This window comes from Lepus europaeus, chromosome 9, assembly GCF_033115175.1.
Source record: "Lepus europaeus isolate LE1 chromosome 9, mLepTim1.pri, whole genome shotgun sequence".
Lineage (NCBI taxonomy): Eukaryota > Metazoa > Chordata > Mammalia > Lagomorpha > Leporidae > Lepus > Lepus europaeus.
In genome coordinates, this window is record NC_084835.1 from 12416279 (window position 1) to 12431614 (window position 15336).

Here is a 15336-nt window from a genome sequence, read left to right on the forward strand (position 1 = left end):
GGACAAGGTCGGGAGACCGTGGATTCTCAATGTGGATGCATCTTCCAGTGTGGCCGCATGTCCTGCCCCGGCACACTAACCTGTGACCAGGGCAGGAAGTGACCTCAGCTTAGGACTCAGGCTGAAGTTCTAGGGACAGAGTCACCACGGTGGCCGAAAATCGGGGGAGAAAGGCAAATTGGGAAAAATATGGCGCACAGGTCAATCCAGGTAAGGAACCTATTCACCAGCAGACTTAACCAGCAGATGGGAACTCTCTCTGCCTCTCAAATAAATAAATAATTTAAAATAAAAAGTAAAGTACATTGCAATGAGGAATCAAGATTTCTAAATTCCCCTTGTATGCACATAAGGCTGCCATGAGTATTCTTGTACACACACACACGTGTGTGTGTGTGTTTATATTTGGAAAGGCAAAGCAAAAGAGAGAGTGGCAGAGAAAGAGAGAGATCTTCCATCCACTGGCTCACTCCCCAGATGCTGCAATAGCTGTGGTTAGGCCAGACCAAAGTCAGGAGCCAGGAACTCCATCCACATTTCCGGGGACCCAATGCCAATGCAGGAACTCCATCCAAATTTCCGGGGACCCAATGCCAATGCAAGAACTCCACCCAAATTTGGCAGGGGCCCAAGCCCTGCTGCCTCTCAGAATGTGCATTCATTAACAGGAAGCTGGATAGGAAGTGGAGGCAGGGCTCTGATCTGGGATGCAGCATCACAGTGACATCTTAGTAGACTGTCCCACAGTACCCGCCCCTCCTGTACATAGAATTTTTCAGACTCATCCCCAATAAGGGGAATTATTTTCAAAAGCGTCCACTTAGAATTGTGTGTACTTTGTGATGTCTAAAATCCGAGTCTGTGGTAGCTGTCTCTGCAGAAATAAACTCACCCGTGAATGGCCAACACTCTCAGGATGTTGCGGGATGAAGCAGTTCCAGCGCCCGGATAATCAGGGTTCAAATCTTATCCCCACCACTTGCACAAACATGCAAAGCATGTAAATGTGGCAAAGCATGTAAATGCTCATGTGAATTCAGACAATGCTGAGAACATGCACTTGGAGAAGCCTCTCAGTAAACACCAGCCTCTCTCACCTTGAGTGGCTATACCTACCCTCTAATACAAGGCTGAAGATCCAGGACAGGGGACACTGGGCAGCCTCGGCCCAAACGTCTGCTAGCTCCGATGGTGCACCACATTCGGCACTGTGTGTGATCTTCTACCTTTTCTTATGAAAATCTCAGGCATCCAGAAAAGTTCAAGAACCATTATCAGGAGGGCGAGCTCAGATGCTTCTAAAAACATTGGCAGCACTGGAATGAGGACGGCTCCTGAGAAGAGATTCTGGGTGTTGTTGACCCCAGTGCCCATGCTGACCTCTCGCTCCTGGTCAGAGACTGGGTCATGGCAAGGAGCAAATGATGAGCCCTTTGCCCTGGATGGCCAAGATCAACTCAGCACCGGCACGAAGGAAGGAAAGACTTCATCCAGAGACAGACAGACAAGATCCCTCAGGCCAATGGAAGGACCCATGAAAATTCTGAGTTGGCAGGGTGACAGGATGGGTGGCAGTCTGTGTAGACCGGTGTTCTTCAAACTATATTATGCACACAAGTTCCTGCAGGATTTACTTTAAATTCAAGATTCTGACTCAATCCAGGGTGGAGGCTGAAATTCTACGCTTGGGTGATCCGAGGACTGCTGGCTCACGGAACACAAGGAGCAGCAAGGCTGGAGCAAGCCAGCACCACACCCTACCACCAACCACCACACCCCTGCTCCCAGGAGCTAACTCACCGCCCCTGACCCTCTCCCTGCTTCCTGATGGACCACACCTCTCCTTTTTCCCTCTGCTCAGCTTGTCCCTGGAGCTTGCTGATGGGCTGGAGGGCCAGGGTACAGCAGATGCAGTTGTCATTGTGCTAAGGAAGGAGACCAAAGGGACGCCTCCACGCCTGCAGCTTTGTGCCCTGGGCTGGATATTCCTGGGTGAGGCTGCATTAGAAGGCGAGCTCAGAGTCACAGAAGGGGGCCACTGTCCTGCACTGCGAGCTCCCTTAAACACCAGCCAGGACTGGGCCCCGACAGGACCAAATCCTAGGCTGCATCTGGGAACTGAGGTGGACCAGAGTCCCACCGCAGGCTCCGTGACCACGCCCATAGACAGGGCTGCTTGGACCAAGGGTACGTGTGGCTGTTGTGAAAACACAGTGACACCCAAGTCGACTGCAAATCTTCACTGAGCTGGGTCTTTCCAGTGGGGAACTCCTGCAGAGGTACAGCCTCCCCCCCCGCCCAGGGACAGCCATGGGACCCAGTCCCCAAGCTCTGCAGTTATGGAAGTGTCTGGAAGCTCAGTGTAGGGCCAAACAGGCATCCGCGCTGCAGCTGGGGCTCCGGCTCAGGAGCTCCTGGTTTGTAGAACACAGCAAGTATGTGGGTTCTTCTGGGGCTTTGGGAACTGTCTGCCTGGGGGAAGCAGCACAGTCGGGAACAGCACAGTCACAGGTGGCAACAGGTGGTGCCTCTTAAGGGAAAGCAGGCCAGGGTAGCTGGTGGTGCTAGGGCTGCGGGGAACCTGCAGGGTTCTGAGGGAGGAGACACCCAGTCAATGGGAGACCAACTTCCCAAAGTTCCCTGTGACCATATGGCGGAAACTGAAGCAGACCTAGGACAGGCGGAGGCTGGGACAGAGCCCCAGGCAGCAGGTGGTGGGACTGGCCACAGGGAAGATAACGTCAAGGCCAGAACCCCCTACATTCTGGGTTTCCTGGGGAAGGACTGGCAGGGTCTCCCCTTCAGCTGAGCCCCAGGGTGAATGTATACAGGGAGGAAGGGGTAGGGACCCAGGCAGGGGCTTAGGTGGCTGCCAGGAGCCAGACTCGGCCCTGGGATGCAGCACCCAGCCCAGGACAGGCTCAGGTTGGGGCTCGGCAGTGAACACGGGGTCTTGGGGCGAGTCCCTTCTGGACCCCAACCTCAGCTTCCCTGCTTTAAACGACGGGACTGGAGCTGGTGCCCTCTGGGTTTGCCCTGGAGTCTTGGCAGTCCTGTGGTCTGGGCAGAGGCAGTAGGGACTGGCCCGGCTGGAGCTTGTCATGGGGTTGTGGCTGAGTGAGGCTTCCTTCCAGGGGCTCACAGTGTCGCCTCCCTGGGCTGGGAGGAGAGCAGAAGTGCAGCCATGAGGATCCCTGCTCCCTGGGAAGATGGTTGGGGCCTGGCGCTGAGGGGTCCAGCCCATTGCTGTGCTGAGCCCCCACCCCCAGGGTCTCAGCAGGGCTCTGGATGCAGGAGGGACTGCAGTGCAGTTAGGATGCCAAGGACCAGAGAGAGAGGGACTGGCACAGCATCACACAGCCAGTCAGGGCAGAGCTGGGCTGGCTCCCACCATGCAGGTGACTAGGTACCACCTGGTCTCTTGTGAGCGGTGACCAGCGGGCTCTGTGTTCATGGGCTGCCTGGTGCCCGGATGTTCTCTGTGCTGGGAACAGTGGGCAGGGGCTACATCCCAGGCCCTGCCTGGACTGACAGCTCCATTGCATTGCTTTTTCACTGTGGAATGATTTGCTCCTCTGTAAAAAGCTGAGGTCTGTGAGCAATGCTGGGCGGGGGTGGGGTGGGGGGTACAACCTCCAAATTGCTCTCCCAAGGAACAATCCACTTGGAGGAGCCTGAGGCCCACAGAGGGGCTCCCACCCCCACCCCTCAGGCTCTGCCTGCTTCCTGCCCAGGCGGTCACGCAGGAGTTCAGGACTCCGGGAAGCTGACTGAGCACTGGGCAGATCTGCCCCCTGCCCCTGGCAAGGCAAGCTGGCTCAACAGGTGGGACCACCAGCTGGGGACGTGGCCACCTGGGCAGCCTTCTAGGCTCAAGGGTGAGAGAACCAGTCCTGGGCACCGCTGCCACGTTAAGAGAAACCTGTTTAATCGCTGAGGAATGCGTCCACTCTGGCTCTGCTGTTTCCACGAAGGCAACTTCTCCATGTTTTAAAAAATAGATTTGATATAAAGTTCTACATATTCATAAATAGAGAACGTGAAAAATTCCCAAATGCAAATGGCATCCTTGAGCTGGCTTGAAGCCCCGCCCCAGTCCAGACCCTGCAGGGGTTGGGAGGGGCCCGGCTGGAGGCACCCCCACTCTGGCAGCCTCCTTGAAAGAGGAACTGAATTCAATATGAATTAGGAACTCCCTCCTGATTCCTGCCCACTGGGCCTGTGTCCCGGGCTCAAATCCTTTCCTGCCCACAGCTACCTCTCCAGCACCAGTAGAGGGCAGCATTTGTACCAGTTCCTGCTCCACTGCTGCGAGACACCAGTTGGCCCCTGGTTCTCCTGGAGCCCAGGTCACAGCAGCCCCACCCAGGCCTCAGGAGTCTCCCCCAGCCCCTGGCGGCTGCCAGGACACTTCCCAGCACACCCCCCACCCAACCTGGTCCCTGATTCCACCTGCTCCTGCTCTTGGGTAATTTATAAACAAAGGAAGAGATTAAACTGTTCCCCTGCCCCCAGAGGCCCTGGGCTGCTGGGAGCTGGCCAAGCTTGCCACGGGGAAGGAAACAGAGGCCAGTTTTGTTTTCTCTCTCACACTTCGTTTCTCAGCCAAGCCCAGTCTGTCTGACTGAGGGGATGGGGACCTCTCCTGGCCCAGGACACTGACATTTGTGCTTCAGAAGGGATGGAGGAAGCTTCTCTATAGGAAATGGCTTCAGCCTAGGACCCAGGAGACCTCAAAGAGCACAGGGTTAGCTGAGGAATGGCTCTCGCTAGGGGTACCAGAGGCAAAGTCAAAGCTTAGGGTGTGCCCAGTTGGGTCATCTGTGAGACTCTGAATGATGCAAAGGGAAAGGCAGGATTGCAGGAGGAACACACTGTGGGTGTGTATGTGACTGCAGGCAGAATGTGTGTGTGTGTGACTGCAGGCAGTGTGTGTGTGTGTGTGTGACTGCAGGCAAAGTGTGTGCGTGCGTGTGTGTGTGTTTGTGTGACTGCAGGCAGAGTGCAGGGGAAACGCACTGTGTGTGTGTGTGTGACTGCAGGCAGAGTGTGTGCGTGTGACTGCAGGCAGAGTGCAGGGGAAACGCACTGAGTGTGTGTGTGTGTGTGACTGCAGGCAGAGTGTGTGTGTGTGTGACTGCAGGCCGAGTGTGTGCGTGCATGTGTGTGTGTTTGTGTGACTGCTGGCAGAGTGCAGGGGAAACGCACTGTATGTGTGTGTGACTGCAGGCAGAGTGTGTGTGTGTGTGTGTGTGACTGCAGAGTGTGTGTGTGTGTGTGTGAGACTGCAGGCAGAGTGTGTGCGTGTATGTGTGACCGCAGGCAGAGTGCAGGGGAAACGCACTGAGTGTGTGTGACTGCAGGCAGAGTGTGTGCGTGTGACCGCAGGCAGAGTGTGTGTGTGTGTGTGACTGCAGGCAGAGTGTGTGTGTGTGTGTGACTGCAGGCAGAGTGTGTGCGTGTGACCGCAGGCAGAGTGTGTGTGTGTGTGTGTGACTGCAGGCAGAGTGTGTGTGTGTGTGTGTGTGACTGCAGGCAGAGTGTGTGTGTGTGTGTGTGTGAGACTGCAGGCAGAGTGTGTGTGTGTGTGTGTGTGAGACTGCAGGCAGAGTGTGTGCGTGTATGTGTGACCGCAGGCAGAGTGCAGGGGAAACGCACTGAGTGTGCGTGTGCTGTGCCTGGGCCGGGAAGGCCAGCTTGGCCCAGACAGGACCGAGGGTGCTGGGGAAGACAAGGCACTGGGGAGAAGCTTGCAGAGCTGGGAAGGCCTTGGACACCCAGGCAGTGGAGGCCCCAGCCACGTCAGGTATGACCCTTCCGCCACCCTGAGCAGAAGCCGAGGCCAGCGAGGTGCCCAGGAGAGAGAATGGGCCTGTCTGTGGCAGAGTGGGGAAAGCAGGAAGCCCAGTGACCCAGATTTCCATCTGCTGGGGTGAGGCTGCTCCTGTCTGTGGGTTGGACTGCAGAAGATGCACTGGGCCGATGTTTCAGATGCCACGGGATGGTCCCCCACTGCTGGCTGAGCCACAAGGCCACCAAGGGACTCCCTGAGGGGAGGAAGGGGGGTGGTTCATGGTCCAAGGTGACAATGTCCCTGTGTCCATCCTGGATCCTTGTGGCAGCCAGGGCATCCCTGTGAAGGAAGAGGGGGAGAGGTTTCTACCCTCCCCTCGCTGGCTGGCATCCTGAGGAAGGTGATGGCCACGCTGTGGGGTTCCAGCCTTGAAGCAGAGGACGGTGGGGCTGTGCAGAAGTGGGCAGGGTCAGCGCCGGTGCTCAGAGGGCCAGGCCCCGCGCTGCTCCTCCTCAACCCCTGGCAGAGGGGTCGTGTGGCTGCAGGGAGCATCATCCACAGAACACCCAGTCCCAGTTGGATCTGGGGACCTTTGTCCTGGGCCTGAAGGACACCCTCAGGGCCAGGCACTGTCTACACTGTAGGAGGACCCCAGGCACTGCAATGGAGGGGCAGGCACCAGTTTCCCTGGCAGCAGCTGGGGCCAAATGAAGCCAGCAGACAGGGCCCTGGGCCGCACTCAGCTTCATCTGGTTCTGTCACCGCCAAAGCTGCGGCAGCGAGGAAGCTCCCTGCTGCCAGCTCCCATTGCTCCCAGCCACAGGGCTTGCTCCCCTGGGCTACCCCTCAATTCAGGCCCCTGCCCAGCAGCCCCTGGCCCTCCTGGGCTACCTTCCTCCCTTCTAGAACCAGGCTCAGCCATTCCATAGGCCACCTCCCTGCCCAAAAGAGAAACGGGGACAATCGGCCCAGCGTCTAGCCCTGCTTGTCTGGTAGCCGGAAAAGCACTGTCGATGCCCGGCCCCGCCTCACGGCACTGCTGGGGTCTGCGAAAGCCTGCTTCTTCCCCTTCCTGGGAAAGGGGCTGGTGCAGAAGCACAGTTACCAGTCTGGGCCTGCGGCCTCACCCGTGAGTCGGAGAGCAATTTCTGGGGGTCTCATGCTTAAGGGGCCTGAGGGGCTGAATGGGGCTCATATGGAGGGCCTGGAATTGGCTTGGGAAGATGCCCCTGGCTCCCCTAACTTGAGCCTCCTCATCTCCACACCCAGTATGGATACAGGCAGTTAGGGGCCCAGGCCAAGGACCACCATGGCCTGGCCTATTCCATCTGGGGACTCCATAAGCCAGACCTGGACCAGGGGGGAGTGGGCACTTCTGCACACAGCAGGAAAGACGTCCATGCATGGGCCAAGGCTGGCCACCCTGGGCCGCCCTGCAGACCTGAGTCTTGCAGATACAACGCATCTACTTTTTTCTTCTATGCCCACATCCCTGTCTCAAATCCCCAACCCTCAGACTCCTGAGGGCCTGAGTGGAAACACATTAGCCCCAAGCCAGCAGAGTCTCCACAGGGCCATGGCCACAACCCCACACTTGCGCCGAAGACAAGGAGAAGCTACATGGAAAACGAGAAAACTCCATAGTTCTTGATAAGGCAGCAGGCCAGGCCCCAAGGAGACACTTGTGAGCCTCAAGCCGGCAGTGAGGGAAGAAAACACCGGGAAGGAACTCAGCCTCCCCCGGAGCTGTGCTCAGTACCGAGTCTTGGTCTGGTTGCTCTTGGTCTCTGCTATGTACAGAGGCCCTGGAATGTCGTGGAAGAGACCAGAGCACCTGCCACATCCCTGGACAACAGCACCCGCTGTCACAGCTGCAGCAAAGTCAAGGTAGGAGATGGTCAGCACTAGAGTGGGGGGTGGGGCCGGGGAGCCACACTGTGCCACCTCCCTGCTGTCCACACTGGCAGGCTCAGGCCAGTCCTGGAATGTGAAGAATAAGGAGAGCCAGCTGCTGGCTGGCAGAATGGGCCCCGCACCCTCCTGTGGGCAGCAGGCCTCCTACAGGGGTGCCCTGTTTCTCCCTTCTCACCAAGCATCCAGGCCCTGGGGTACAGATCCCAGAGCCTCAATCAGCTGCTCTGGCAGTACAGGTGCCCTGGAGGACTTGGCTTGGCAGGCAAGAGACAGAGAGAAACAGAGGGGAGAGAGAAGGGAGGGGAGGGAGGAAGTGAGGAGGCCCCTGGCCTGCCTGCCCTGCCCCCAGTCAGCACCCGCAGCCCCAGCTCTCCCCAATGTCCTTGCTGTCCAGCTGGATGTGGTCGGTGCTCTTCTCACTGAACATGGGGCCCCCATGCCGCATGATGAGCTCCGTGGCCACCCTCATGAACGCCTCCTCCACGTTGCTGGAGTCCTTGGCAGAGGTCTCAATGGCACACAGGATGTCATAGTGCTCAGCCAGGCTCTGTGCCTCTGCCAGGGGGACCTCCCGCAGCTCGCTGAGGTCCGACTTGTTCCCTGTGGAGGAAGGACAGGCACCATGTGAGGTCCGCAGATGCCAAGCGAGCCTGGTCCCAGCCAGCAAGGCCACACCGAGAGGCCCAGTGCCACACTGAGAGCCCCAGCACCACCCACTCCCCCGTCAGCGACAGGGACCTGTCCTTCTCAAAACACACTTTTTGTTTTAAAACCCTTCCTCTCGCCATTGATCCCTCATTTTTTCTCTTTTTCGGCTGTGCCAGAGCTGGTCCATCTTACTGTTTTCTAAGATTTAGATGCAACAGAGCCTGGTGTAAAGCACACAGGAGCTGAAGACGGGACAGGAGCTCCAGCCTCCAGTGCCTGCCACGGAGCCCACGCCTGCGTCCTCTCTGAGGCCGTTTCCGGCCTACCAAGCCACTGTCAACAGGGAGAGGAGAGGGATGAGAGGAAGGTGAAACAACCCACACTTGGAGGCACTCCATGAACGCCGGGGCAAACAAGGAAATCTAGTGTTGCATTTCTTCCTCGGAAATTTTTGATATGATGCTTATCATTTTACTCTACCCTCTCTTCCTTTGGAATCTGTAAGTTCTTTGTTAAGACCATGGGTTTATTTTTTATTATTTGGCTTTTTCTGACAGTAAGAGCAGACGACCACTTTGCCCTGGGGTACGGCCTCTGGCTCCTCTACAAGGTGTGGGATGCTTTCATTATATTCTACATAAGCCGTTCAACTGCTCCTTGACCCAATTTCCATAATTTTTCTAAAAATTTCATTTACAAGACAGCACGAGAGCAGGAGCACTAGCTGGCTCACTCTCCAGAGGCCAGGTCTGGGCTGGAAACGAAGCTGGAAGTCAAGAACTCAACTCAGTCTGTCATGTGGATCTCGGGAACCCAACCATTTGAACCATCACTGCTGCCTTCCAGGGTCTGAACTGGCAGGAAGCTGAAATCAGGAGTCAGAACCGGGGTACAAACCCAGATACTCTGAATGTGGAACACAGCATCTTTTTTTTTTTTTTTTTTTTTTTTTTTGTAAGATTCCCTCCTGATGCTGGTGCTGTGGCGTAGTGGGTTAAGCTGCTGCCTGCAGCACTGGCATCCTATATGGGCACTGCTCGGAGACCCAGCTGCTCCACTTCCAATCAGCTCCCTGCTAATGTGTCTGGGAAAACAGCAGAGAACTGCTCAAGTGGACCCATGTGGGAGACCTGGAAGAAGCTCCTGGCTCCTGGCTTCAGCCTGGTGCAGCCGTGGCCACTGCGCCATTTGGGAAGTGAATCAGCAGATCGAAGACCCCTTTCTCTCTCTGTCTATCCCTCTAACTCTGCATTTCAAATAAATAAATCTTTTAAAAAAATTTCCTCCTTTCTTTGAAAGACAGAATGACAGAGAGAGGGATGGAAACAGAGAGACCTTCCATCTACTGATTCACTCCCCAAATGGCCACAACAGCCAGGGCTGGACCCTAAATGGGCAGCACGGGCCAAGTAAATAAAGTACCACCACTGCCTTGCCAGGCTCATGAGTAGGACCCCGAATGATGCCCCAGCTCACCGATCAGCAGCTGCACGATGTTGGAGCCCGCATACTTCCTCACATCCTCGATCCAGTGAGGCACTGACAGGAAGGAGCTCCTCTTGGTGATGTCATATGCAAGGATGGCCCCGTTGGCACTGCGGTAGTAGCTCTGCGTGATGGTGCGGAACCGCTCCTGGCCGGCCGTGTCCCAGATCTGCAGCTACAGAAATAAAGGCCTCGGGTGAACCGGTGGTATGGGCCGGGCACGTGGGAGCACACCAGACCCACGCCCAGAGCAGCGGTCCACCAGGCTCGAAGGTGGACAACGAGAGTGAGACCCTCTGGCTTTTTCAGGAAGAAAGGAGGGTATGAAGGGAAAAGGTGAAGTGGGGGCTAGGGATATACTCTGAACTGGTCTGGGCTCTCTGTCTGCCCACAAACACTGCAGCTGACCCTGGATGGCCAAGGAGATTAGGGTCTTTTCCCACCTTGGTCTCACTTAACAAATACCCAATGGTACCCTCTGCTAAGTCCCCACTAGACATGAGCTACAGAGAAGAGGTGCCCGTGTGTGGAAAGATTCCCCGGCTTCCTTCACTTATTTACTTTATATATATATGTATTTTTTAAAGATTTATTTGAAAGTGAGTTAGAGAGAGAGAGAGAGAGAGAGAGAGAGAGAGAGAGAGAGAGAGAGAGAAGAAAGAAAGAAAGAAAGAAAGAAAGAAAGAAAGAAAGAAAGAAAGAAAGAAAGGCAGTGGGAGAGAAAGTTGTTCCTTCCACTGGTTCACTCCCTAGATGACAGCAACAGCTAGAGCTGAGCCTATCCAAAGCCAGGAGCCAGGAGCTTCTTCCAGGTCTCCTACATGGGTGCAGGGAACCAAGGACTTGGGCCATCTTCTACTGTTTTCCCAGGCTGTAGCAGAGAGCTGGATCAGAAGTGAAGCAGCCAGGACTCGAACCGGTGCCCATATGGGATTCCAGCACTGCAGGTGGTGGTTTTACCCACTACGCCACAGTGCCAGCATCTAAATATTATTTTTAAAGCAACTGAGAGGACACAGAAATGATGTAGAGCTCCAAACCTCAAAACAATCATCAATATTTTCAGAAACAGAAAAAAAACCATGAAACAATGGAAACTATGTTTGAGAGGATGTGTTCATAGAGGAAAAAAAAGAAACCTAAGGAAATAATATAACATAAATGAAAAATGTAACATAGGCTTGGAAGAAAAGTGGAAGAAACTTTTCCAGCATAGAGGAAAAAATATAAAGGGATGGGAAATAGAGAAAAGAAAATTATAGAACCAACCGAGAGATCAGGATGAGAATTTCAGAAAAAGAGAACAGCAAAATCAAGAGGCAGGAAATTAAACCAATTTTTCAAGAAAATAGGGCCAGCACTGTGGCGTAGCAGGTTAAAGCCCCAGCCTGCAATCCTGGCATCCCATATGGGCACCACTTTGAGTCCTGGCTGCTCCACTTCTGATCCAGCTCCCTGCTAATGCTCTGAGAAGGCAGCGGAGGACCCCTGCACCCATATGGCCCAGCCCCAGTCACTGCATCCATTTGGGGAGTGAACCAGCAGATGAAGATCCCCCTCTCTCTGTCTCTACCTCTCTCTCATAAATAAAAAAATATTTAAAAAATGGGCCGGCACCGTGGTTTAACAGGCTAATCCTCCACCTTGCAGCACCGGCACACCGGGTTCTAGTCCCGGTTGGGGTGCCGGATTCTATCCCGGTGGCCCCTCTTCCAGGCCAGCTCTCTGCTATGGCCCGGGAAGGCAGTGGAGGATGGCCCAAGTGCTTGGGCCCTGCACCCGCATGGGAGACCAGGAGAAGCACCTGGCTCCTGGCTTCGGATCAGCGCAGTGCGCCAGCCGCGGCAGCCATTGGAGGATGAACCAACGGCAAAAAGGAAGACCTTTCTCTCTGTCTCTCTCTCTCTCTATCCACTCTGCTTGTCAAAAAAAAAAAAAAAAAAATGTATTTTCTGAGGCACAAGCATTGCAGTGCAACAGGTTAAGCTACTTCTTGGGATACCTGCATACCCTTTTTTTTTTTTTTTTAAGATTTATTTATTTATTTATTTATTTGAAAGTCAGAGTTACAGAGAGAGAGAGAGAGAGAGAGAGAGAGAGAGAGGTGTTCCATCTGCTGGATCACTCCCCAGTTGGCCGCAACTGCAGTTCCGAAGCCAGGAGTCAGGAGCTTGTTCCAGGTCTCCCACACAGGTGCATGGGCCCAAGGACTTGGGCCATCTTCTACTGCTTCCCCAGGCCATAGCAGAGAGCTGAATCGGAAGTGGAGCAGCCGGGACTAGAACTAGCGCCCATATGGGATGCTGGCGCTTCAGGCCAGGGCGTTAACCCTGCTGCACCACAGCACCGGGCCCCAACCTGCATCCCATATTGGAGTGCCTGGGATAAAGTCCCACTTCTGATCCAGCTTTCTGCTAGTGCCATGATGCAACAGGCAATAGCTCAAGTACTTGGGTCTCAGGCTCCTGGCTTCAGCCTGGCCCAGCCCCAGCTGTTATAGGCATTTTGGGAACGGAATTAGCAGATGGAAAAATTCCTTTGTCTCTCAAATAAAAATAAACTTTAAAAAAGTTCTCCAGAATTGATAGAAAGGGCTCACTAAGTGTGCACACACACTGGAGGAACCAAACCCACACTAAACACATGACTGAAAAATTCTACAGCAAAGGGGAAGAACAGAACACAAAGACACACATGGCATTATATTTGTAATGAAACAATGTCTTAAAATTATGAGTAAAAACTATTTCAAACCTAGAATTCTCAGTCCACCAAGAGTTAAGTGTAAGGGTTCCACAAAGGCATTTTCAGATACGCTGGTCTCAAAAAACTCACCTTTCTGCTGTTTCCTAAGCAAGCTATTGAAGGTTCTTCTACCTCAAGAAATCAACCAAAAGTAAGAAAATGCAGCATCCAGAAAACAGATCTGATTCAAAAGAGAAGCTAAGGGAGCCCCCAGGATGATGGGAAAGTTAGATCCAAGACAACAGCTAACCAGGAACCAGGCCATCGAGCAACCCGGAGCAGCTCAGAGGCCCAGAGACTCTCGGAGCAGCTTCCACTATGGCAGCGGAACCGGAGCAAGACCTCCCTCTGAAAGCAACTGCAGCACCGGAGAAAAATATGAGAGGCTGCTGTTACCTGAATGTAAACAGCAAATAGTACAAGACTGTAATTCCTAAAAGAAGCAAAACTCATGACATGTACCTCCTGACCCCCACCACACTCTATCAAGGGAGTTTTCTGACCATGGGATGAATAGTGGCTTAGAATCCAAATAGAAATCAGAACCGGAGCAGCTGATGGGACTGGAATAAGAAGCCATACACAAGAAGAGCCCAAAAGTCCACGTGAAATGTCCCAGAGAGTCCTTGATTGAGGGCTACATGATCAGACCACCAGAATATTGTCAGAGTAGCCCCCAGGGATCAGAGCAGCGCAGAGACAGAGGCTAAACTGTGCTGTGGGATGCTGAAGTTACCAGCCAGACACACTGAAGAGGCCTCTTTAGTGAGGGGACCTTGTTAGTAACCCTTATGTGCAGCTGAGACATCAGCAAGGCTGTGCCCAATGAGGACAAGGCCAGAGTAAGGCCCTCAGAAACCTGCCCTGACAAAGCCTACAAGCACGCTCTAATATGAGCCTCACGTTTGAAGGTTGGGTTCTGCGATGTTAGAGAGGCTAGGTAAACACCCTCGGCTTCCCACATACCGACAGGTCCTGACAACACAGAAAAAGAAGCCTTCAAGTTCAAGGGGATCAGCCAGTAACTGAACTGACTACCAGACAAGAATCAACAGTCTTCAAAAGAAGATAACAGAATCCAGAGTCTCTACAAGTCGTCAATCACAGTTTCCACTATACAATCAAACTTGCTAAGTATTTAAGAAAAAGGAAAACATGAACCAGAAACAAGGGAAAAACAGTCAACAGACACTGGTGCCAAAAACGGTCTAAATTTTGGAATTCAGCAAATTTAGCAAAGACTTAGAACAGCTATGTTAAATATTTTTCAGAAAATAAGGAAAGTACGCTTGGAGAACTGAAGGAAAATATGATCATATAATGAATAGACAAGTTGGAAAGTTCAGCAGGGAAATAGAAATTAATTTTAAAAGACGTGAAAATTTTAGAACTGCAAAGATGTTAAGTGATGTGGAAAACTCACATGGTGAGCTTAGCAGCAAATTTTGAATGGCAAGAAAAAAATGATCAGTGAACTAGAAGAAAAGTCAATGAAAATGACCCTGAAGAAGGGTAAGACTGGAGAGAATGGAGACGAAGGCATCTGGGGGATGACATCGAACTGCCTCACATTCATGTAACTACTTCTAGGAGAATACAGGGATAACAAGGAGAAACATTCAGAGAGCGATGGGCTAGAAAATCTCCAAGAAACCCCAAGCAACAGAAATACAAAAAACAAACAAAAACACTGTGGTAGATCAAAACTAAACTGATGAAAAACAAAGATAAAGGACAAAAAACCTGGAATGCAGTCAGAAAAAACAAAGATGTTACATGCAGGAGAGCACAATACCGATGGCAGCTTCTCATCAGAAACCACGAAGGCTAGAAGACAATGCTGAGAAGTGTTCCAAAGAAGAAACCCTCGACACCAAAGTCCATATGAAGCAAAATTATCCCTCAAAAGAGAGGGTGAAATAAAGACATTTTTAGATAATTAAAACTATCTGGCTGGCGCCACAGCTCACTAGGCTAATCCTCCGCCTGCGGCGCTGGCACCCCGGGTTCTAGTCCTGGTTGGGGCGCCGGATTCTGTCCCGGTTGCCCCTCTTCCAGTCCAGCTCTCTGCTGTGGCCCGGGAGGGCAGCGGAGAATGGCCCAGGTGCTTGGGCGCTGTACCTGCATGGAAGATCAGGAGGAAGCACCTGGCTCCTGGATTCAGATGGGCGCGGTGCACCGGCCTCAGCGCACCAACCTTAGCGGCCATTTGGGGGGTGAACCAATGGAAAAGGAAGACCTTTCTCTCTGCCTCTCTCTCTCTCACTGTCTAACTCTGTCAAAAAAAAAAAAAAAAAAAAAAAAAAAAAAGATAATTAAAACTATCTGGAATACTTGCACTACAAAGAAGCACTAAAAGATTCAGTTGGGGAGCTGGCAATGTGGTAGCGGGTAAAGCCGCCGCCTGCAGTGCTGACATCCCATATGGGCACAGGTTTGAGTCCCAGCTGCTCCACTTTCTATCCAGTTCTCTGCTATGGTCTGGGAAAGCAGTAGAAGATGGCCCAAGTCCTTGGGCCCCTGAACCCGCATGTGAGACCCAGAAGAAGCTCCTGGCTCCTGGCTTCAGATCGGCGCAGCTCCAGCCGTTATGGTCATCTGTGGCATGAACCAGCAGATGGAAGACCTCTCTCTCTCTCTGTGTAACTCTGACTTTCAAATAAATAAATAAATCTTAAAAAAAAAAAAAAAAAGATTCAGTTGGAAGGATAATGATTCTACATGGAAACTCAGACCTGTGAAAGGAATGA

General features: G+C 52.9%; 2 protein-coding genes across 2 annotated transcripts in view; both read right to left on the reverse strand.

Annotated features, from left to right (window-relative positions):
• Nucleotides 1-3911: 3911 nt before the first annotated feature.
• On the reverse strand, nt 3912-7315 carry LOC133766801 (LIM domain-containing protein A-like). Its single transcript, XM_062200549.1, has 2 exons — nt 5230-7315; nt 3912-5042 (listed from the first exon to the last, which is right to left on the reverse strand). Exons 1-2 carry the CDS (start codon nt 5922-5924, stop codon nt 4712-4714), a joined length of 1026 nt encoding a protein of 341 aa, XP_062056533.1. The 5' UTR covers nt 5925-7315; the 3' UTR covers nt 3912-4711.
• A 102-nt stretch (nt 7316-7417) lies between these two features.
• The window catches only part of RAB43 (RAB43, member RAS oncogene family), a 29353-nt gene continuing 21434 nt past the window's right edge, over nt 7418-15336 (reverse strand). Inside the window, exons 2-3 of the mRNA XM_062200551.1 lie at nt 9833-10016; nt 7418-8308 (exon numbers count right to left, since the gene is read on the reverse strand). Coding sequence (XP_062056535.1) covers nt 8058-8308; nt 9833-10016 — 435 coding nt within the window. The 3' untranslated portion in view covers nt 7418-8057. The remainder of the gene's footprint in view (nt 8309-9832; nt 10017-15336) is intronic.

What these genes read in the sequence shown, in the direction of transcription:
- LOC133766801 (XM_062200549.1), bottom strand. Translation starts at nt 5,924, where the DNA reads ATGGAAATCTGGGTCACTGGGCTTCCTGCTTTCCCCACTCTGCCACAG. An exon ending in CACACACACACACACTCTGC is followed by an intron (nt 5,043 to 5,229) that starts CTGCAGTCACAC and finishes CACACACTCTGC; the next exon opens with CTGCAGTCACACACACACAC.